The sequence below is a fragment of the Lissotriton vulgaris genome, chromosome 2_2 (genome assembly GCF_964263255.1).
Source record: "Lissotriton vulgaris chromosome 2_2, aLisVul1.2, whole genome shotgun sequence".
Classification (NCBI taxonomy): Eukaryota; Metazoa; Chordata; class Amphibia; order Caudata; family Salamandridae; genus Lissotriton; species Lissotriton vulgaris.
The window spans coordinates 110,562,390-110,585,165 of NC_141688.1; the positions used below are offsets into that span (position 1 = coordinate 110,562,390).

Sequence of the window (22,776 nt, forward strand, 5' to 3'; positions counted from 1 at the left end):
ACCACCAGACATGTTTCTGGACCATTGGGTCGAGAGCCTGCTGCTCTCGGGGCCTTAAACAATGGGCATCCTGGGGCGAGGTGCCAAGCCTCCTCTCCCAAGATGGGCAGGGTCCAGGAAGGGAAAGTTTCAAAGGCTTGCCGCATTTTTGGGCTTCCCCAGGCCACTTGCTGCTTTCAGCAACTGGTCCCCACTGGTTCTGACTCCCACTTTGGGTGGGAGAACAGGGCCGAAGAGAGGTGTGCCCACCTCTGACAGCTCCACCCCTCAGGTGGGGGAGGCGAGGTGAATCACAACTCTTAGTCCCCACCATTTTACAAATGGGGTGACTCAGCCAACCATGGTAAGACTTATGCCCCTCTCCGTGATCCACTAGGCATCTTTAGCTGAGTATGTTCGCCCTGGTGTTCAGAGAGCCCACCAGGAATTGAACCAATCAGGGAAATGCCATGGCGTAACAGCCACGTCCAGAGACACCCAGCCCCTTAACAAAGTGTACACAACCCCACCCACCCTCTTTCTTGCAGTACCACATGGCAGTGGTGTGGTCCATAAACACCTCTACTAGCATTCCCCTGATCAAAAGAAGAAAGATTTTCAATGCCAAGCAAATCACCCTTAGCTCCAAAAGGTTTATGTAGAGCCTGGACTCTGCCGGAGACCAAAGTCCTCTGATCAGCACCTCACCCAGAGGGCCGTCCCATCAGAGAAATGACGTAAATGTCACTACTGTCAGTTCTGGTTGATGAAGGGAGAGAGGCTTACCACACACATACTTGTGGTTCATCAGCCACCACTGCAGATCTATTGCAGTTGTCTCCGAGATCTGGAACAGTTATAGAGATATCCCTGATGCATTGCCTAATGGAACTTCAGGACCCATTGAAGAGGCTGCATGTGCCAACGGGCATGTATTAGAAGCAGGATGCAGAAGGTCATTTCTCAACCAAATCAAGGATAGAGGCTGACACATCAGTATCATAGCCTGAATATCCTGGACTTGCTGTTCGAGAAGAAAAGCCTAAAACTACATTGTGTCCAAAACAGCTCAGGAATGTCTGAGAAGGAATCTGGACGAACTTTGGCACCTTGATAGTGAACCCCAGTGAGCGCAGAAGGTTGGTCGTAGTCTGGAGGTGGGACAAGACTGTCTCGGGCATGCCCGCCTTCAACAGCCAATCGCTGAGGTAGGGAAAGACCAGAACCCCTGATCCCCGCAAATGAGCTGCAACCACCGCCATCCCTTTAGTGAATACTCGAGATGGTTGGTAAGGCCAATGGGGAGCACGGCAAACTGAAAGTGCTCTTGGCCCACCGTGAACCGCAGGTAATTTATGTGGGCAGGCAGGAAGGGGATGTGGGAAAATGCGCCCTGCAAGTTCAGCACTACAATCCAATCTCCCAGGTTCAGAGCAGACAGAACTTGTGCAAGCATCTTTAATGTCTAAGTTTTCAAGAAGAGATTGAGCAGGAGCAGGTCTAGGATAGGACCAAGGCCTCCATCCTTCTTGGGCACCAGAAAGTAGCGGGAATACCAACCACAACCTACTTATGGTGATGCAACAGCTTTTTAAACATTACTGCTTGCAACTATTCGTAATGCAGTGATGTGATTACTGCTGGTAATCTTGTATAGGGTGGCCACAAATGTAATCAGGGCTGATGTGGTCACTATTACACTAAAGTATATATAAAAGTGGTGGGTGGAATGCTTTTATTAATCTCAGCCTCTAATAATTACTCGTACACATCCCAGTCCATTGTGATTTTGCACACCATGCTACCTCAGTTTGGACCCAGCCATTTGCAATTCAGTCTTGACCCTGCTACAATGAGGGCATTGTAGCATTGTAGCCCAAATTGCTAGGCCAGGTCCTCCCTGAAACGGAACACAAGCAACCCAGAACCGGTTTCACTCTAATGAGGCTCATCAACCAAGTATAGCTTTGTTCAAGTGACAGTGTGCATGGGACCGACATTTGGGCATACCCATCTCACTTAGGGCAACACATTGGAATGCACAAAAATACTTATGGATTGAATGCTTGAATTAATCTCAGCTGTGGTAATTAGTCAGGCCACATCCCAGTTCATCATTATTACAACACTAAAAATATCAGTAGCACAGAAATGATTTTAATTGAATATAAGTAGCTCTTATTAAAGAGAAGGAAGGAGGAGGGGTATGGCTTGCACGAGCAAGATGGTGGACGCTATCTAAACTCGCTACGCTACACACCCTAGTTGTCCGTGAATTATTCCCGCACTGAACGCCATCCAACTGTCCCGGGACACCCCCAACGAACGGAGGAGCTCACCAGTCACGCCGGTGCCCCTGAGGTGCGAGCCTGAAGGATTGGCCCGCGCCGCTGCCCGAAGACAAGAACCGAAAACGTCGTGGGGACACGCCACCTGGGGAGGCCGGAAGGGAGCTGCTATTCGAGACCCCGAAGGGTCCCAGGATCTTCCTTGCGATGGGATCTTGAGAGTAGTGGGGTTGTGCAACGTTGGACTGTGAGGAGCTTAATGGATCACTCCCTCAGTGCCTTGGGGTGCATGACACGGCAGCCATTCCAGATCTTGGAGTCCTGGTCCCTCTCAGAGCACAATAAACACACCAAGTGTTTGTGACATGTCCCGCATGCTTTGAAACCAGCTAGTTTCTTAGGGGACATCTTGTCACATCAGGTTAGAAAATCTCTCAAAAACTGTTGACAAAAGCAGAGAAAAAAGCCAGCAAAATAAAAAACGACTGAAGGTAGCTCTGATTGGATCACTGCTATCTGGTACGGAAAGGAAAGAACTGACGTCAGCACCCTGGGATGGTGCCTTTATAGGTAGTGCACATCGCTTCCGGCACGGACGAAGCAGACGCAGAGCAGAACGACTCAGTCTACCAGTACGCAGAGGTACTGCTCAAAAACGTCTGGATCCAGTCTGACACTTGGGGAATATTTTTAAGTAAGGCCTCTGCAGCTAGAAGTCCTATCAGATACATGAGGTAATAATAGCTACCAGAATATTTACTGTACGCAAATAAAAAATTATGACACAAAAACATGGAGAAAGAGAGCTGGAGAAAAACGTGGGAGCAGTATTTGTTTGAATTGATTAATGCAACAATCCACTGTACTATGATTATTGACTAAGTTATGTTTCAAGAGGTCATCAATACACTGCAATCAATAGCGCATTAATAACCCAAGAGGGTATCCAGGCACTTTAGAAGGTATCCAAGCGCTGTAAAAGGTATCTAAGAGCTTTAAAAAGTATCCTGGTGCTTGAGAAGGTATCCAGGCGCTTGATCAGATCTTAATTTGCAGGCAAATGTGTTACTCAAACAAGAAAAGACAGTATAACTTTCCTTAACACACTCCCCACGATACAGAGATTGTGTTCATATTTAAACACAAAACTGCTAAACAATCTTCATTTTAGTGGTAGGAAATGCCAACATGCATCCTCTGAAAATCCCGTGCTGTTGCGCTTTATTCACATAGACAGAAGTTATAATAAATGCTATATTTATAACTAACAGTTAATCCATCTCCTGATTATAAACTCATCTCAAATAACAAAGATGATACGTGTAGTAACAGAATTTAAACAGTACATGCATATTTTACTTACATACCGGATTATAAATACTGGTTCTCTATTTTATGGAGCCGAAAGAAAATAAATAGAATCATACCTACTTATTAACTAGAATAAAACTTGATCTTTATTTTGGTTTGTGGACCGTAATTGATCAAGTCAGCTGCCTATGAAGAGAAAATTTCCTTACAATGATTTAGCTCCACAACTGCAATGCAATTATGATCCCTTACCATGAAGAGGCCACTGTAACTCCTGATCCTCGAGGAGGACAGCTGCTGGCAAAAGCCTGTTAAGGCAATCAAGAGGCGGCAGCAAATCTAGCAGAAAGTTTAGTAACGGTCGTGCTACAGAGACTGGTAGTAACAACAATGAGTTCACAATCTGACATAGCATGCTGCCGGCTGCAGACACGTAGATCACATCTAAAAGAAAAAAAATACCATCATGTTAGATGCTTGCACCATTTTAAGAGAACACAACGATTTGTTAGAATAGAAGAATGGACCTATAAAAATAAGAACATGCTGCTTGCCTGAAATAGTGGATCTTCTAAACTGGAATTTTTTTATACACCTGATTGATTGCATGAATAATATTGAATAAGTTATATCAGAAATTCTCCAGTAAAGATAGTTTATGTTACACGGAGGGAGTTTGGTGTGTTGTTGGCACCAGTCAAAACAAAATGGTAGCTATATTTTTTTATTACTTTTGGGGGTGAGGGGGCAGTCAAGCCCCCTCATGGTAAATGGGCCTGTCCCCCAGGCCAAACATTTGTATTTATAAGTCTTTTTACCCCAAGGGGGAACACAACGTTTTTTGTTGCAAGAGGGGCTGTTACATCGGGGGCAGGTGGGGGGTGAAAACAAAGTGCCAGTTGTCCCCATGACCATCAGAGAGGGTGGTGGCCAATGTAGGATGTATGTTTTGGTTTTGTTTTACCGTGCACCTATAAAGCTTTGTGTCATGTTGCCTGACTTTTTCCACGCGAAATCTTTGTTGGAATTTTACAAAGCAATTCAAATGGCAAAAGGCCCCCAAAAAATAGCTTAATTGCGTTATTTTGTGTTAGGGAGGATTTCCAAGAGTGGCACATGTGAGTTTCTGTGCATTCAGAATTGATTTCTGACACAATACCTTATCTACAAAGACTTGTACAGAGGTACTTGCACCAAGGTCCAGGGTCTCTCTGAGACTGGAGTAGCAAGATGAAACATTGTATCTCCTGTTTGCATTTCTGCTGCGCTTACAGCACACATACAAAGAGGAGGATGTTGGAAAGGGTATTTTTTATGCAGAAAGGGGGGGCCCCGGCAAAAAACCCATCCTGAACATAACGCAGACACCTTTGCACTATAAGGGTGCCTGCATAGGTGTAAGGCAATACACAGTGCAACAGCACATGGAGAGAGCAGAGCTGTGTAATTTCTTGGAAGATCTGGTTCAATTCAACTGCACCACTTGTCATATGAAGTATGTTGTAGTATTTCAAATTTGGCAGGTTGAAATAATATTTTAGTTTTTATCTTTGTGGCGTCTTTAGAGGAGCTGTAGCAGCATACCTCACAGAAACACACACTGATTTCGGACCTTAAGTCTGCCTACTAAGTAGGACAAAGTGTTCCAGAAGGAGGATTTTATTCAGGTTTCAGACAGGTTTTAGTCAGTCAACAGAGATGGTGTCTCGATGGATGATTGCTGCTGAGGCCCATACTAGAGTTATGGAGGAAAACTCTAGGACAGGAACACATACATGAGATGGCATCTGAGGGAAAAGAAAATGGAGCAGAACCTGCAAGCGTTTTTTCAGTCGGTGGATGTACGAAACTGGACTTTTGTTGCAGCTGTCCCCAGCTTTTTGCCCTCATTAGAACTACTAGGAGCTGTCTTTCTACTTACTGACATTACTCTGAAGCCTGCTAACTAGGTTCCAGGGTCAGTGCTCTTTCCCTCAAATGAAACAAGTTACTTACCTGTAATGGATGGATGGATAGGTTTTTATATAGCGCAATGTCACCGCTAGGTCTCAAAGCGCTTTGCATTGGGAACCCGTCCTGGTTTTTCCCTGTGAGATAGCCCCAAGGTGAAAGCCAGGCATCCCGCCGCGGGGGGTCGTAGTGGAGATTAAGCAAGCTATTGCGCAGAGTTGCAGAGGGTGAACCTGTGATTCGAGTGGGCACCGAAGCGAGAATTACTGAGTCCGTAGACATTTTGGGCTCAAGAGCCTGCCGCGTCGGGAATTGAACTCTGGTCCCGGGTCTGATCTCAGCGTCCGGGTCTGCCTCCTCTAACCAGTGAGCCACACTTCTCCACTGCAGTAATCCAGTATTAGTATCTTTCCTAGATTCAAATGGAACCCACTCTCCTCCCCGGAAAGGCACCTCTAGGATACAGTACTAACTATACTCTTGCTGGAAAATCTGAGGGACTCAGCCTCTCGTGCAAAGGTTCTAGAGGGTGCTTGGTGCTGATTGGCTGAGTTTTCAGTTTGGTTCTTTTTGTAAAAAGAGCATAATAGGCTATAGAGTATATGGTTGCTACCATAATAGCCTATGGAAAGGTACCATTTACTACTTTGTTATTTATGTACCGTGGGACTCCCACTACGATGACGGGGAATGATTCAGGCATGTGAATCTATGAAAGATACCCCAATACTGGATAAAGTGCAACTGTTCAACTGTACCCCAATAGGCAATTACTTTAGCCCCCCATAAGTCACTAGTAAATGGCAGCCCTGGTACCTAGGGCACGGTTACTAAGGAGAGTCCCTACGGGCTGCAGGTCCCTAAGGGACCCACAAACAAATTGCATGCAGACTGCCATTGCAGGCTGCTTAATCTGGTGTAAACCATGTGTGAAAACAGAACATGGCACAATCACTGTGTGCCATGCCAAAGTCAATGCATATAATATATGTAAATCACCACTACAGCAGGCCTTGTAGTCGTAAGGCAGGGTGCATTATATTACAGGTGAGGACATATATGCCTGAGCAGCTGTGGACCTGTGCTATCTAGTTCAATAACTAGATGGTACAAGTGAGCAGGGAAGCCATCTTAAGTTAGAAATACTGGGTACTGATCATTACGAGTTCCCCAGCTACATGATAGCTTTACTGAAACCTTTGGCGTTTGGTATCAAAGACTTGGTCTTAATAAATCCTTATTGATGCCAGTATTGGAGCGCCCATTAGAGGTGCCCTCTTAACCCTACTAGTCTTTTAGCGAGCTGGCTGACTGGTGTCGTCCAACCAGCCACCACAGACAAGTTTCTGACTCACAGGCACACAGAAGGACAAGAGAGAGTTGGTAAACCCACCAAAGAGATTTCTTCAGAGCCATAAAAAAACAGAATAGTACATCCCACCCTAACTCTGGTGGTAAGCAGAGTGGAGGGGACCCTAAGCTTAAAAAGTCGATAGACAGTATGCCCTGCTTTGATTGCGAGCAGGTTGACAACTACAGAGGTGATTCAGCTTGCCTCAGGAATAATGTAGGCACAGGGGTTGTCATTGTAGCCTTTGAGGATTGCTCCTCAGATGAGAACATCCTTATAGCTTTTAACTACTAAGTGGGCCCAGAAGCTGTGCTGGGGATTCCAGAGGGAACCAAACTTTCCATCACATCCAGGTGAATGGAATCTCAACTCCCAGAGTGATACTTGTGACATTCACATAATGGTGCATGGCAGGTTGGTATCTCCAGACCAGTATTTGCAGGCAGAGATTAAAAGAGTAAGGTCTATCCATGGTAAGGTTATTGTTAGGCCTATGGCTTTGGAAACCTTAGAAATAGCTGGGTCCCTTAGTTGGCAGAGGGAGGTAGTCAGTCCAGACATCCTCCCCATTTTGATTGTCTCCTTGGAACTGACCTCCAAGAGGTTGGTCTGAGCACAAAGGAAGTACTGACCCAGTCATACAGGGGTGTGGAATTTAATAAAATATCTATTTGTCCATGGGAGAAGCTGCTTCATAATTCTACTAGTCCTGTAACAAAATCCATTTGTCCCTTTGTGTTGTTGTTGGTGGGAAAGTGAACTTCTTACTGCTCAACAGATTTTCGCACAAGAAAATCTACACATGCATATTTGCTCATGGTAAAATGCAGTATTTTCTAGGAGTACAATTTCCTGACCTCCTCCTGTAAATTATTGTGAATTCATGAAAGCTGTAAATTTCCACCAATGCAAGGACTTGCACCATAGCTGGAATTTTGTGACTTTCTTTAAGAATTGGGTCCGTATAAAGGTCTGGCGTTAACCAATACTGATTCTTTTTATTAAAATGATATCCCTCTCTCTCTCGATCTACTGGCTGGCTTCACAGTGAGTGACAGCATTCTGCTCTTTCACAAGTAGCATATCGTCAAGCAAAATAATTTTGCTTTGTGCCACGAACTACTGTGGCAATGTGCGGCTTTTGAGGCCAAAAATATTTTTGCTTTTCCCAATATTTGTTATAATGAGGAGGGCCCAGCATTCCTTCAACAATAAAGTTGTAAAAAACCATGTCAAAACAAGACACGCATTGGAAAAAATAAAACGTTGACCATCAATGTCCTACCTATTGGCTTTCCCAGAGCTTGTTTATAGCTATGTTTCCTATAATTTTGTTGAAACTAGTTACACTGATTTTTTATTAGAATTATTTTAGGGGAAATGCTAGCATGCATCAAAATATTTTACTAAATGATGCTTCTAAGAAATGGTACTAAAAAATTTCACAATAGTTTAACAAAATGTTTTGTTTCTAGTTGCATTTTTTTATGAACATTTCATTTTGAAACCAAAGAATCAACAATCTTGTTTTCAAGCTTTTGCATATATTTGCATCTAATCAGAGAACATCATGGAAGCATTAGGCATATCCTCATTTGTTAAACTTTGCAAACTTGCGCACACATTTTTACACTGGAATCTCTGTCAGTAGTGCAGTCTGAACTCACAACATTTCTTCAGAGAGCTGAACCTAATAACAATAAAGGCTTTCTATTAATGAACTATAACATATTAACATTAGCATTAACATATAGACACAAAAATTCCCTTAACTACCGACAATGCTCCTCTATAATGTGGTACTGTAATATGGCAGCCAAAGAGTTTGTGCTGCAGGGGGTTTGGCCTACTTGTCCCAGGGACAAAATAAACATGAAAACTTGTTGTCCTTCACCACAAACAATATGTCCTGGGCGTCGGGGTATAGGAATTTCACATCCTGGTCATACCTTTCCCAAGGATTCTGGAGGTGCTGAACCTACAGTTGGTAAAAATAGGCCCCATATGAGAGGCAAGAATAAGAAGTGCAGGAAAGGTGGGAAACCTTTAGAAAAAGCTTCAGTGCGCCAATGAGATTCTGCTCCAGTAAAGTAGAACTCCAAAGTTGACATTGTTGAGGCCAATCCTGCCCCACAAGAAGTCCTGACTAGTCATGCAGTTATTAAGCAGAAGGTTGTGGCACCCCAGCTAGGAGAAGAGAGAGTGGAAGAAGGGTGTTTTCTACAGAGGTAGTACCCACTCCCCAACAGCAGAAGGACCCCTGAACCCAAGGAAATCTAATTCCTAGTCCACCCACCTGTCAGGGGAGAGCTAAAGGTGTTGTTCCGGGTACTGACAGCTGTCACTAGCATCTGCTGGGTGTTAACCTTTATGACTGCACTGTATTGGCATGCTGGTCTGACCTCATGTCAAATAGAACGTTAGGCACCCGGACCCTGTTGGTCTTGGTGGGTTTACTCCAGTTATGGGTAATCTTTTCGGATAAGCCAGATGTTGCCCTAGCTAAGACCAGGTTAGAAGAGGTAGATACCCCTGACCCCCAAGAAAAGAGGAAGTGTGAAGAAACCAAGGAAGCAGTTAAAATGCAGTTACACATGGGTCCTATTGTTGTTGAGATGGCTCAACTGCCCAGAGGAAGGGACCTTGAAGGGAGGGATGTAAGGCAGAGTAGGTCCTGCAACAATACACCCGGTTTCCTTACTTCCCTTCCTCGCCTGACAGACTAGGAAAACTCTCCCAAGGTTGGGCAGAGTCTCCTGGGCTGATGGCGTGGAAGGGGGGAGTTGTGTAGGAATCTGGATTTTTTTTCCAGTTGTCCCCCCCCCTTTTGCCTCCATTAGAACTACTAGATCTATTCTCGACTCTGACAGTGCACCAAGGCCTGCTAATCAGGCTCCAGTGCTACTACTATGTCCTTAAAACTGTAACTGTTCCATTGTACCCCAACTGTCAGAAACCCCTAGAAGTCCCTAGTAAATGGTAACCTGGCGCCTAGGGCATGGGTACTAAAGAGGGTCCCTGAGGGCTACAGCATGCATTATGGGACCCCCACACAAATTGCATAGAGATTGCAATTACAGGTTGCGTTCCTGGTGCAAACAGTATGTGAAAACACGACATGGCACACTCACTGTGTGCCATGCTAAAGTCACTGCATATAATATATGCAAGACACCCCTACAGCAGGCCTTTTAGCCACTAGGCAGTGTAAAGTATATTACATGTGAGGACCTACCTGCCTGAGCAGCTATGTCCTTGTGCTATCTAGTTCAATTACTAGATGGTACAAGTGAGCAGGCAAGCCATCTTAAGTATATGGACTGGACACTGGTCATTAAGAGTTCCCTAGCTACATGATGGCTTTACTGAAACCTATGGTGTTTGTTATCAAACACCTTGTCTTAATAAATCCATACTGATGCAAGTACTGTATTTATTATGACATGCACCCAGTGGGACCCTTAGAGGTGCCCCTTGAACCCTACTAGTCTTCTAGTGGGCTGGCTGAGGTGGCATGCTGGATGAGACCAGTCAGACCAGTTTCTGACCCCCTACAGATGAGAGTCAGCATTCTCTGGGGTCAGGAAACAATGCCGGCTCCAGAGAAGGGGTCATCACCTCCTCCAGCGGGATGACTAGTGAAGTAGCATATCAAGACCAGGGGCTTCGAACCCTCTGCCGCCTTTGATATGAGACCCCATCTTCCCCCAGACCTGGGAAATGCCACTCCCTGCCTCGAGACCAATTTGGCACCAAGACAGGTGGGAAAGTAGCTATGCAAGTAGGCGTGTTGCACCTCCAGGCTAGTCACAAACTAAGGTGGACTATCTGATGTGTGCCACGAATGGCGGAATTAGGAACTACGAGACAGGGTTATGCCCACTCCCCATAGGAAGTGGTAATTTCGGGGTGAAGTAACCCCAGGGGTAAGTAGCCCATTGGCTACTATCTTTCACTCTGCTTATCGCCCCTAAATTTAGTATTTAGGTGGCCCCTAGACACCAGAAACTCAGATTCATCTGCTTGAAAGGAGGAGGAGGACAAAAAAATAGGCAAAGACGTAAGAACTGTGGACCAGCACCTAACTTGGCGCAAAACCCTGCCAGGCTGCTGCTCTCCAGACAATCACAGACACAGACACGTCCTAAAGCAGAACAGCCTCCACAAACCATTGGAGGTTTGCCCAGTACTTCCTCGAACCAGCAGCATCCCCCTCATAGGGAAGGAGCCACTTCCCTGCACCAGCAGACACTGACTGCAGCTGCCCGGTACAGGGTTCTGTTGACCCCCCCCCCCCGTCCCATCGATGGAGCAGCACGCCAGCAAGAGGACTTCATGCTCCAGGAGGTCTGCACCATCTTCCTGCCAAGTTTGAAGACACCAGGAGCCGCCCTGCACCAAATCCTGAGGTACTGTAGTCAATTGCAAGCAAAAATGCTTGCTTGTGTTCATTCGCAACACCACGGTCACCAAACCCTACCTGCACGTCAACGGAGTTCGAGAGAGGCCAGCTCCACACCTTGGAGTAGAGGAGCCCCCTACCTGTGCCAGCAGACACGGACTGCAGCTGCCCGGTACAGCGTTCTGTCATCCCCGGGGCCACTGAGGGAGCAGGACCCCATCAAAACATCTTCATGCTCCAGGACGTCAGATCCGTCTCCTTTCAAATTTTGGAGATGCCACGACCCCAGGAGCCACCCAGCACTACTACCTAAAGTACTGGAGCCAGTAGCAAGCACCAAGGCTTGTTTGTGTTCAATTAGAACACCACTGCCGCCAAAACTGACCGGCATGTTAAGGTACTTCAAGAGAAGCCAGCTCCATACAGAGAGTGACCCTACTGAGTTTCTTTTCCCTCTTCAACAGGTACCCCAAGAACCATGAGAGCCTCTAACTCACTGACCCGCCGGACAAAACTCCTCTGCACCCGAGCTCCCCAGCCCGAGCTCTCAGTTCCTGAGACCCTCATAAGCCGAGCCCCCTCCACCCCTCCCCTCCCCTCCTCCTCTTGGGTTCTTCCAGGCTAGTTCCTCAGTCCTCCCGTGCAGCCTTTTTCTTACAGGTACTTTTCCTATTGACTTTAGCATGTAGTGCTTGAGGATACCACCACGTAAAGCACCTCTGCACCGAGACACCCGAGGGCATGTAAACTTGAATTGTTGGTGCTTTCTTGGACTTTGCCATCTTCTTCCCTTAAATGCAGAAGAACAGTCCTGTAAGTCGCCAGGGTGTGTACATATACAGTATATGTTTCTCCCATAGGATGACAATACCGTGTTTGAGGCTCATGCCTCAAATCTGACAGCTGTCATCTCTACTCAAGTCAAGGCATCTCTACTATGATTACTGTAAAAATGTATAATATCTAAAGTACTTACCTGATTACAAAATCTTGGTGTCAAAATCTATATAAAAATCTGTTATTTTTCCAAATTGGTCTCGAGTTTCTTCAAGAGTGTGTATCATTTATTGACAGTGTACAACAAATGCTTAACACTAACCTCTGATAAGCCTAAAGTGCTGCCCCACACTACCATGAAAAGAGCATTTGGGATTATTAATTTAAGGCCTGCAAGCCAATAAAGGTCGTCTGGATTGTCTACATAGTATACCTCATTTTGGTACACATCATAGAAAGCCAGCTTCCTAGAGTGTAGTTCCAGCGAATGACTTCTCTTCGAGTTGATGAATCTTCTTTCAGTGATTCTGGGGAACATGGCAGTTGTGATGTCCCTTTGCAAGCACAATCTGATGCAATCAATTTAGTGCAGCTCCACATTTCCTCATTCGCTGCGGAATCTGGATGTAAAGTTGATACAGTAAATGCTTTGCAGATTGACTATTTCCATCTCTTTTTGTATGTTGACTTTCTCGAGGAAATTGTGCAACCAACAAATCAGCATACCGAACAGTTTCCGCGGAAGCCCAGAAATACTCTTGGGCCTCATTCTAGAGCAGACTAGTAGATTCCCACTTGACTAAGGAATTAAAGACATTTTTGGGTCCTAGGCTCAAAATGGGGCTAGTGCATACACAAAGCGTACAGTCCTACTGGTCTACTTGCATGGTTCCCAAGAGTCATGAGCAGCGATCAGTTTTTTGCTATTGCAGCGACTCTCCCATGTGTCTAGTTTTCAGAAATGTGCAGGTTTGGTTGTTTTCTCTGGGTCCAGGCTGAGCTTGGCCTCAATATCCACAACTAACTAAGTTGCACAAAAAACAAAAGTTGATTTTCAGTGGAAAATGTTGATTTGTCCATGTTGCATTTTGGGCCCTTTCCTGTCACCAGCACAAGTCTCACTCACACAAGTACCATTTCTGTTGGAAAAAAGGGTGGAATGCTGGGTTGTAGGAAATTTGTCTATCCATGCAGATTGCAGAACTTTACCTCACAGAAATGAGAGGAAAAAGTGTGTTTTAGGCATTGCTTGAGGTTTGCAATAGCTTCTAGGTAAAACCACCTTGTTAGAATCATGGAAGTCACACCACCCTGGCCCACCTCTCCCCCTCAGAGTGTCTAGTAGTTTCAGTCATGTCTGAGTAGGGCAGGTTTTCCTGGGTGGTGGCTGAGCTATGACACAAAATCCAGCGCTACGGACTTTATTTAAAAATAAAATGAATGGATTTTGCTGGGTAAAATATGATGCCCCCACATTTTCATTCTATTGCATTGCAGATGATAGCCCAGTCACCTAAGTGAGGTAAATGTAGGGCCACAGAATAGTAGAACATGTTTTTTTATTAACTATCATTAGCAATACTTATATTAGCAGGGGGAAGATCTGTAGAACAAGCATTCTAAATTTCTCCTTCTAAATGGGTTTGTTTAGCAGTCGTAAGTCCGGAATGGGCCTGTATTCCCTGTTCGAGCCTTTTTTCTATACCAGGAAAAACAGAGAGTATACTCCTACTCCCTTTTGTGTGGGACCTTCTCGATAGCCTCCTTTTGAAGCATAGTGGAGACTTCGCTCTGTTGCAGGGTTCTCTGGTGGCATGAGGCTTTTGATGGTGAAACAGTCGGAGGATGGGACTTGAAGCTTAGTGGGTACCTATTCTCCATTACATTTAAGACCGTTGTCACTGGTGATGAAGCGCCACCATTTCAGATGTTTGGTAATACTTCCCTGTACCAGAGTGGGTAACAGAGATGGGGGAAGCGACAATTCATTGTTTGCCTGGTGTCTTGGAGGAAGGATTAGCTACTCGTCCACACGCTGCTCTGCAGGACTGGCAGTGAGATCTGGTGTGTTGTTGATGTGGAACCCAGTGAGGGGCTTCAACCCTCTGTCAGGAGCGCCTCTCATAGGGCCTGTACATTCAGCAGCAGTCTTTCCATTTTTTTAAACCCACAGCCTTGAGTGAGTCTAACTCGGTTTTCATTTTAAGCATTTCGTCAACTGTGTGGGCCCCAAACAATAAGTTGCCAGTGAAATATATATGCATGTCGTACTTTACTAGACATATATATGTACACACACATATATTTAGATACATGTATTGCAGCTTATACTTAAGGCTAAAAAGGTGCACAATGTACATAGGGTTTTCATTTAATGAACCTCTCCTCAGACTCAAATATTTCTGTACACCAGAAAATGAGAGCATAAGGTTCAGGATATACTGCTAGGTCTGTAAGTCAAAGCCATGCTGAACGTCAGGCACATATTCCATGCGCCAATTACCTAGTTAGCCACCAGGCATCCTTCTTGCAGGATCTCCTGGAAGTCCTGTCTATCTTCCCTGGATAGTTTTTCTGTAAATCTGGACAGTGAGTCCCAGAGACACCTGTCAAATCTACCCAGTAATGTTAATGCGCTAAACACCTACATAAATGAGGCAGATGTGTCGCACATGTTCCTGCATAGAGAATCCATTTGTTTACTGTCCTTCTCCGGGGGGACGGAAGATGTAGCTGTGATGGAGTGCGTCTTCTTGGGGGCAGCCATAATGAATGAGTTTGATGGAGGGTCAGTTCTCATAAATAAAGGGTCTTCATCTGGAAACGTATATTTCTTTAGAATTTGCGCTGGAGCAACTCGTAGGGAGGCTGGGGTAGGAAATCTGGGACCAAAGGAAGCAATGGTCTTGAGGAAGACCTATAATGTAAAATCTCGAAAATGGCAAATGAGGTTATAGTGGGTGCTAGACTATCAATATTCAGCTTAGTAGCCCATCTAACAAATACCTCATCAAAAGTATTCAGGTCGCCTATCGGGGATATTGATCATTTTGTGGATGTAGACCATGCAGGGGGATCTACGTGATTGGTGGCATGATCTAGATATTCCAGCAGGTGTAGAGGATCTCTTTCTGGTCCAGCGTCGAGATCTACTTCTGTTCTGCACAGAGGACTGATCTCCCTAGGTAATCTGGACCTTGTAGAAAAGTGTTCCTTTTTGTAACGGTCCCTCTCACTTTTTGCCACTGGTACTGATGTTTTCAGCTGATTTACACTGGGTCCATGCTAACCAAGCCCCCAGTGCCAGTGCTCTTTCCATAAAAAAAGTTAAAACAGTCCAATTGTCATACAATTGAAACCAACGTTGGCACCCCTGTAAGCCCCTATTAAGTGGTACCCCTGTTACCTAGGGTATGGGTACCATAGAGGTTCTCTAGGGGCAGTAGCATGCATTATGCCACCCCAAGGGACCCACATACAAATTACATGCAGCTTGCCATTGCAGATTGTGTGACATAGTGCACCCCTTGAATGAAAACACGACATGGCACACATGGCACATATGGTGTAATATATGCAAGTCATCCCTGCAGCAGGCCTAGTAGCCCTAAGGCAGGGTGCATTATATTACACACAAGGGCAGATATGACCCTGTGCTACCTAGTTCAATTACTAGATGATACAAGTGAACAGGAAAGCCATCTTAAGTATATGCACTTGCCACTGGTCATTACGAATTCCCCAGCAAAATGTTGGGTTACTGAAACCTGTGGTGTTTGGCATCAAGCACATGGTCTTAATAAATCAGAACTGTCGCCAGTACAAGATGTATTATGACATGCACCCTGAAAACTCTACGACTATCTAGTCTGCTGGCTGACTGGCCTCGTCTAGGCTGGCACCAAAGACGTGTTTCTGACCCCGTGCAGATTAGAGCCCATGCTCTCTGAGGCCATGAACAATGCCTGCCCGGCAGAAGGTGTTCTCATCCTCTCCAGCAGGATAGCTATTGATTTAGCATATCAAGGCCAGAGGCTTCAAAGCCTCTGCCGTTTTGATATGCGACTTCGGCTTCCTCCAGACCTGAGGAATATCACACCCTACCCAGGGGCCCATTTGGCACCAGTGCAAGGGGGAAATTAAATAATCAGGTGTGTTACACTCACATGCTAGTCACATCCCTAAGGTCTGCTAGCTGAAGTGGACCATCTTGCTTTTGGTGAAAATAGAGACTTCTGGGTCAGGATTATGCCTACTCCCCACAGGAAGTGGTCATATGGAGGGGTGTGGTAAGGGAAGATGCACGGTAGCCAGGATAAGGTTTATTCTCAAGGTAGGACTCTCAAATTACAGGTACAAAATAGTAAAAGGGTCTCTGGAAAGTCCCACCAGGAGCAGCATCCTTCCTGCTCAGCCCAGACACTCCAACTGACATTCACTCCATCAGGCACACATCAGCATTCTATTACTTCATACTCACACTGACTAAGCAGTAGGGGCATAAAACTAAGGGGAGAATGCATGATATAGAAATGTAGATACCACACAAGTGTAGACACCTAAGTGACAGATTGCCCATTGGCTACTACCATATACTCCCCTAAACATCACTAAATGTAGTATGTAGGAGTCCCCCCGACACCAGACCGACAAATTCGACTTCCCGGGAACTGAAGAAGAACAAAGAAAAGACGACACTGCGAGGAACAAGGGCCTGCACAGACAGCAGCACCAAACCCGGTCTTGCTGCAAGCTTCTTAACAATTGCAAAGACCCAACTTGTCTTACGGCTGTGCATCCTCCCCAACACTTCGAGGACTTCCCAGCACTTCGACAACCAGCAATCATCTCCCTTGGGGTGAAGGCGCCAACCCCTGCATCCATAGGCACAGACCGCTTCTGCCAGGTCCACTGTGTTGTTGGCCATTAAACACACCGAGGGAGCAACACTTAGGGGGGAAGTTTTTGTGGCACTAGGTCAGCCCCATCTCTGTGCAAAGTGTCGAGATGCTAGACCCTCCAGGAGCCCGCAAGCACCAATACCCAGAGTACAGGGCCACTTGTACCAGCCAAGACTAGTTTGTCGCCCAGCCTGGGCACCCCAGCCTTGGAAATCCTCCTGTACGTCGAGGGACTTCGGGACCGACAAGACACACGACCAGAGTGGCCCTGCTGTCTTTTTCTTTCCTCCTCTACAGGCGACCAACAACATTGAGAGCCTCAGACTTGAGTTGCCAGCCAGCCTAGCACCTCTGCACCCGAGCCTCAAAGCCCGGGTTCATGACTTCTGACTGCGTACCCTTTGCCTAGGGTTCCCCATGACCTGAGCCCCCCTTTGGGTTCGGCTGGACGTGTCCCCAAGTCCCCCATTGCAGCCTCTTTGTTTCAGGTCCCCTTACCTTTACGGGTGTAGAGATCAAGGCTACCATCCCGACCAGCACCTCTGTACCCGTACACATCAGGTCAGGTAAAAGGAAACTACTGGAGGTACTTTGGACCTTGCCTCCCTCCACCTTGAACTCAGACTGCAAATTCCTGTTTGCTATGTGTGTTTTTCCTCCGATAGGTTAACAATGTAGCGCTTGAGGCTCATATCTCAAAAAAGGTAATTGTTTTGTAATGCTCTTGGTGTCTACATTTTTTTTTTAATCTACTTTATTTTTATAAATTGGTCTCAGATTTCTTATTGAGTATGTGAACCATTTATTGACAGTATGTGTGCAACAAATGCTTAACAGTCCTCTGTTATAAGCCTAAAATGCCGAACACACTACCACAAATAGAGCACTTGTTATTATTTAAGCAAGACCTGTAAACCACGAGGGTCGCCTGGACTTTTTTGCTTGGTGTGCCATTACATTGGCACCACTACACAAAAAGCCAACTTCCTACACCAGTCATATGATGGCTGATCACTGCTGTGAGAAGTGTATTTTGCATGGCTAGCCCCCCACGTTATGCTTGGCTTTGATGTGGTTTCAAATGTAGGGCACAGGATCATGCCAGCCAGGTCCCTGGTGTCAATGCTTCTTCCCTAAAACCAAATACCCAATTGGTACTTCTACCCCCTGCAAGTCCCTAGTAAATGGTACCCTGGGTACCTAGGACCTGGAAGCTGCAGAGGGCCCCTTGGAAACACCCCCCACTGGGGCCATACCACTGCCCTTTCAGCTTGCATGCCCCTGCGAGGGAGAAAACAAAAAAGTTGATTGGCACCCTGGGTGCCATTCTAGATAATACTGCCTGAAGGCATGGGAAAATCACAGCTCTAGCAGGCCTCACAGCTCTAAGGCAGGAGGCACTATACCACAGGTGAGGGGACACCTGCATGAACAGATGTGCCCTTACAATATTGGGGTGCATTTCCTAATATCTTAAGTGCCACAGAAGCCACAGAGAGTACCATGATGGCTTCACGGAACATAGGATTGTTTGGTACCAAACTACTCTTTACAATTAATCCACACTGAAGCCAGTGTGGGATTTATTGTACTATGTACCCAGAGGGTACCTAAGAGATGCCCCATGAAAAATAGTAAAAGGGTCTCGGGAGAGTCCCACCGGGAGCAGCATCCTTGCTGCTCGGCCCAGACACTCCAACTGACATTCACTCCATCAGCCACACATTAGCATTCTATTACTTCATATTCACACTGGTTGAGCCGTAGGTGATATAAAACTAAGGGGAGAATGCACGACATAGAAATGAAGATACCACATAGGTGTAGACACCCAAGTGGCAGATTGCCCATTGGCTACTACCATATACTCCCCTAAACATCACTAAATGTAGTATGTAGGAGTCCCCCCGACACCAGACCGACAAATTCGACTTCCCGGGAACTGAAGAAGGACAAAGAAAAGACGACACTGCGAGGAACAAGGGGCTGCACAGACAGCAGCACCAAACCCTGTCTTGCTGCATGCTCCTTAACAATTGCAAAGACCCAACTTATCTTACGGCCGTGCATCCTCCCCAACACTTGGAGGACTGTCCAGCACTTCTACAGCAAGCTATGATCTCCCTTGGGGTGTAGGCGCCAACCCCCTGCATCCATAGGCACAGACCCCTTCTGCCAGGTCCACTGTGTTGTTGGCCATTGGACACAACGAGGGAGCAACACTTCGGGGGGAGGTTTTTGTGGCTCTAGATCAGCCCCATCTCTCAGCCGAGCTCAAGGCTACCATCCCGACGAGACCCATGACCAGAGTGGACTCTGATCTGGTCCACGACCAGCGTGGACTCTGACTGGCTATAGACATCCAGCCACCACCAGACATGTTTCTGAAACCCTGCTCTCTGGGACCAGAAACATTGCACATCCTGGGCAGAGATGCCAGGCTTCCTCCCCCAGTACTCAAAGAGGGGAGCTTCATAGGCCTGCCACTTTGTAATGTGAGCCGCCAGCCTGTGCTGCTAGCAGCAAATAGCAGCCCCTGGTTTACATCCCCACTCTGCGGGAAAAATCCAAAAGAATAGGCGGTAACCCCATCCCTAAGGTGGACGAGGCGAGGTGAAGCACAACTTTAAGTCCCAGCCATCTTAAAGATCGGGCGACCCCTCTATACACGGCTAGGTCTAAGCACACTCCCACAGGAGGGTGGCATAATAGAGGGTGTAGTCACCCCAGTTAAGTGACCATTGGCCCGATCTGCTACTCCCCTAAAATGCCCCTATATCTAGTATTTAGGTGGCTCTCCCAAACCTGGAAACAAGATCTGTGATGACCTAAGAAGAAAGAAGAGGACCCTGCAGAGAAGAATGAAGACGACGACTGCATTGGTCTCAGCCCTGCCGGCCTGGCTCCAGTTTCTGTGAACCTGTGAAATGTCTTGCAGCCAGCGACCTCTGAAAACCCCTAGGGGGACTGCTGCCTTTGAAAAAGACTCCTATAGCCCGTGGGCAGCGGACTTGTCCTAAAGAAACGTGCTCCAAGGACTCCAGATCCCGGCAGATCTGCGTCTCCGATTTTTACCTCTGCACCTGGTTGCCCCTGTCTTGCTGGAGGTGCAGTTTTGGTACTCACCCGACCCCTGGCCTTTGAAGACTTTTTGCAGAGAAGGCTTGATTGTAAGTGCAATACTTACCTGTTTAACTGCAATATTGTTTTCCCCATAGGATAAAGTTGGACTATGTTGAAAAGTTTTTAAGTGTCGATTTTCAAAGGGAAAAGTAATTGTAATTAAAAACGTACTAACCGCATTACAAAGATCTTGGTCTGCAAATAAAACACAAAGTATACTTTTCTAAAATTGGTCTGGATCTCCTTCTTGAGTTGTGTAGTTCATTATTGATCACTGATGTGCAATAAATGTCTTACACTCCTTTGTGTTAGGCCCAAGGCTGCTCGCTCACACTACCACTAGTAGAGCACTTTGGGTTTACATTGAGCCCTGTACACGTTTGAGGAACCCCTGGACCCTATGCACGGTATTACCACCTAGTGACAATATCATATACAGAGCCAGCTTCCCACCACTACTTATGTGAACAAGCATTTTCAATGCAGTAGGTCTCGCATTTACGCAAGACCTATTACATTGCAAATGGTAGGCATCACAGACAACGGGAGGGCGGGCAGGGCGTGGGGGCGAGAAGGCACGGACAACGGGAGGGAGGGTGTTGGGTGGGGAAAGAAGGCACGACAACTGGAGTGGGAGGAGGGGAGTAAGGAACGCATCAAACATGTTGTACCTGCAGTAGAATAGCCACATTAAAGAAAGAAGTGCTCACATTCTAAATAATACTTACCATATAACAAGCGAAGTAAAGGGGTCAGTCGGGAAAATTAAAGAGGAGGCGGTACTAAGGAGGGACTAAAAAGCCTATTGTTGAATTAGAAGCCAACATTTAGGACGAACAACGACACAAGCCAATTGCAAATATGGGCGGAGAGTGGCCGGGGCTTCTATTCCCTGCTCCTCTACAATAAGTCTTGCAGAGCAGCGCATGCGCCCTGGCTCTAGGCTCAACCTAAAAAAGTTTTCCTAACACATTTCAGTAGGTGTCTTTCTAAACTCCGGTTTCCACCTGGTGTTTGGTAAAGGAAATGTCAATTTGAAGAGATAAATCAAAGAGATTAATAAGCAAAATAGAAATCAATTCTATTTTTACCAGAGGAGAATTTCCTAGCAGACATCGGCCTTTCTTGGGAGTTGTCGGAAAAACCAAGATGTGCAAAAGCGCGTTCCTTAGAAAACTAGGGGCATATAATGAGTGATTGGCCAACAGCCCCTCCCCAACCACCCAACCCAGTTCAGAAACTCGTCTTGATCAGAGTTCTACTTTGTTAATGAGGTGTAAGATATTGTATACCAGATATCATGAGGCTAGGATTACAAGGATGTATGTACTCTCTAAAATGTCCATTATCAGAGCTCTCAGTAGAAGTGGAGTTTGAGAGACGGTTCACAGAAACCTTAACATGATTCTGTATTAAAGATCTTGGACTCCTGTCCATTCAAAAGTCTAAGACAATTCATTACTTGCCCAGATAAGTCACAAATCTATCTATATTTAGATCTCAACTGGCCTCTATCACTGTGTCGAGGGCTATCTGGTTCAGTTTAGATTTGTGAGCAAGTGGAGAAGCCTATTAAGGTGTTTCCTCTGGATAAAGACCCTCACACTGTAACCATAGAGAGAGTATTACAGGCCTTAGACACAACACTTCATTACTTAGAACAGATCGCAATCCAGGAATCAACCAGCTGACACTGTTTGAGGACAGCAAAGGTGGTAAATGCAGCCAACGTGGAGAACTTGCACTGACTAAACCCCACTGAATATCCAGCTGCCATCGAAAGAGTAGAAGCTGGAAAACTATCAGCATGGCTGATTAAACCTGAATTGGAAGGTACACAAGTGACACAAAACTGCATCTGCTAGTAATGTTAGACAATGTTCTTATACTCGACACTGACTTATGAAAAACATAAGCTCCACCTCATTGGAAAAACAGAACACATGCCTGAACATGGCAAACTTGACACCAATTCCCAGGCTGAGCCAACAATCTCTGAACATGGCTGTGATGAAGGAAGTAGTAGAAGACAAAAAGGAACTGTGAAGGGACAACACCCCCTAACTGGATGGTCCACCTGGAGAATTTTACAAAGTATTAGTGGATATATTATCGCCATGGCTGGCTGGCTGCCTACCATGTATACTGTAGTAGTGTAACTGGGACACCTTACAGACAACCAGAGAAGCACTTATATTATCCCTACTCAAACTGAAATGCAATCCCTTGGAAAGGGCATTGTACAGAGCTGTGCCGATGTTAAACACAGACTACAAAATATTGAGCAAAATGCTAGCATGTCATCTACATCCTGGTGCACCCAGGGCAAAATGGATTCATCCCCAACTAGAATACACCTAAATACATTTTCTTAAATATTGATGGGATTTACCTAGCAAATTATTCTTTAAATAAAAGCATGCACATCAGACAAAAAAAAAGTTTAACAAGCCTTTTTATGCATACCTCTTAATTTCTCACCAACACTGCTGTTCCAGGAGCTCTCCTTAAGTAAAGTTGCAGAGCGAGAAAAGATATCTGTGGAATGTGGCAGTAACAGCTGAAGGTGTTTATGGAGCAGTGACACACTACTAGAATTCTGTTAAAAAAATAAAAAAATGTCAATTACCCAACAAAAGACCAAAAACTCTGGGATCAACGGAGCCTCATTACATGCAATGCTCATATAATCTA

The 22,776-nt window shown here is 45.8% G+C and overlaps 1 protein-coding gene across 9 annotated transcripts in view; it reads right to left on the reverse strand.

Moving 5' to 3' along the window:
• The window catches only part of HERC1 (HECT and RLD domain containing E3 ubiquitin protein ligase family member 1), a 2,101,515-nt gene that overhangs the window by 1,880,600 nt on the left and 198,139 nt on the right, over window positions 1-22,776 (reverse strand). For all 9 annotated transcript variants that reach the window (XM_086959402.1, XM_086959399.1, XM_086959397.1 and 6 more), the window contains exons 16-17: window positions 22,549-22,681; window positions 3,831-4,022 (exon numbers count right to left, since the gene is read on the reverse strand). In XM_086959402.1, coding sequence (XP_086815528.1) covers window positions 3,831-4,022; window positions 22,549-22,681 — 325 coding nt within the window. The remainder of the gene's footprint in view (window positions 1-3,830; window positions 4,023-22,548; window positions 22,682-22,776) is intronic.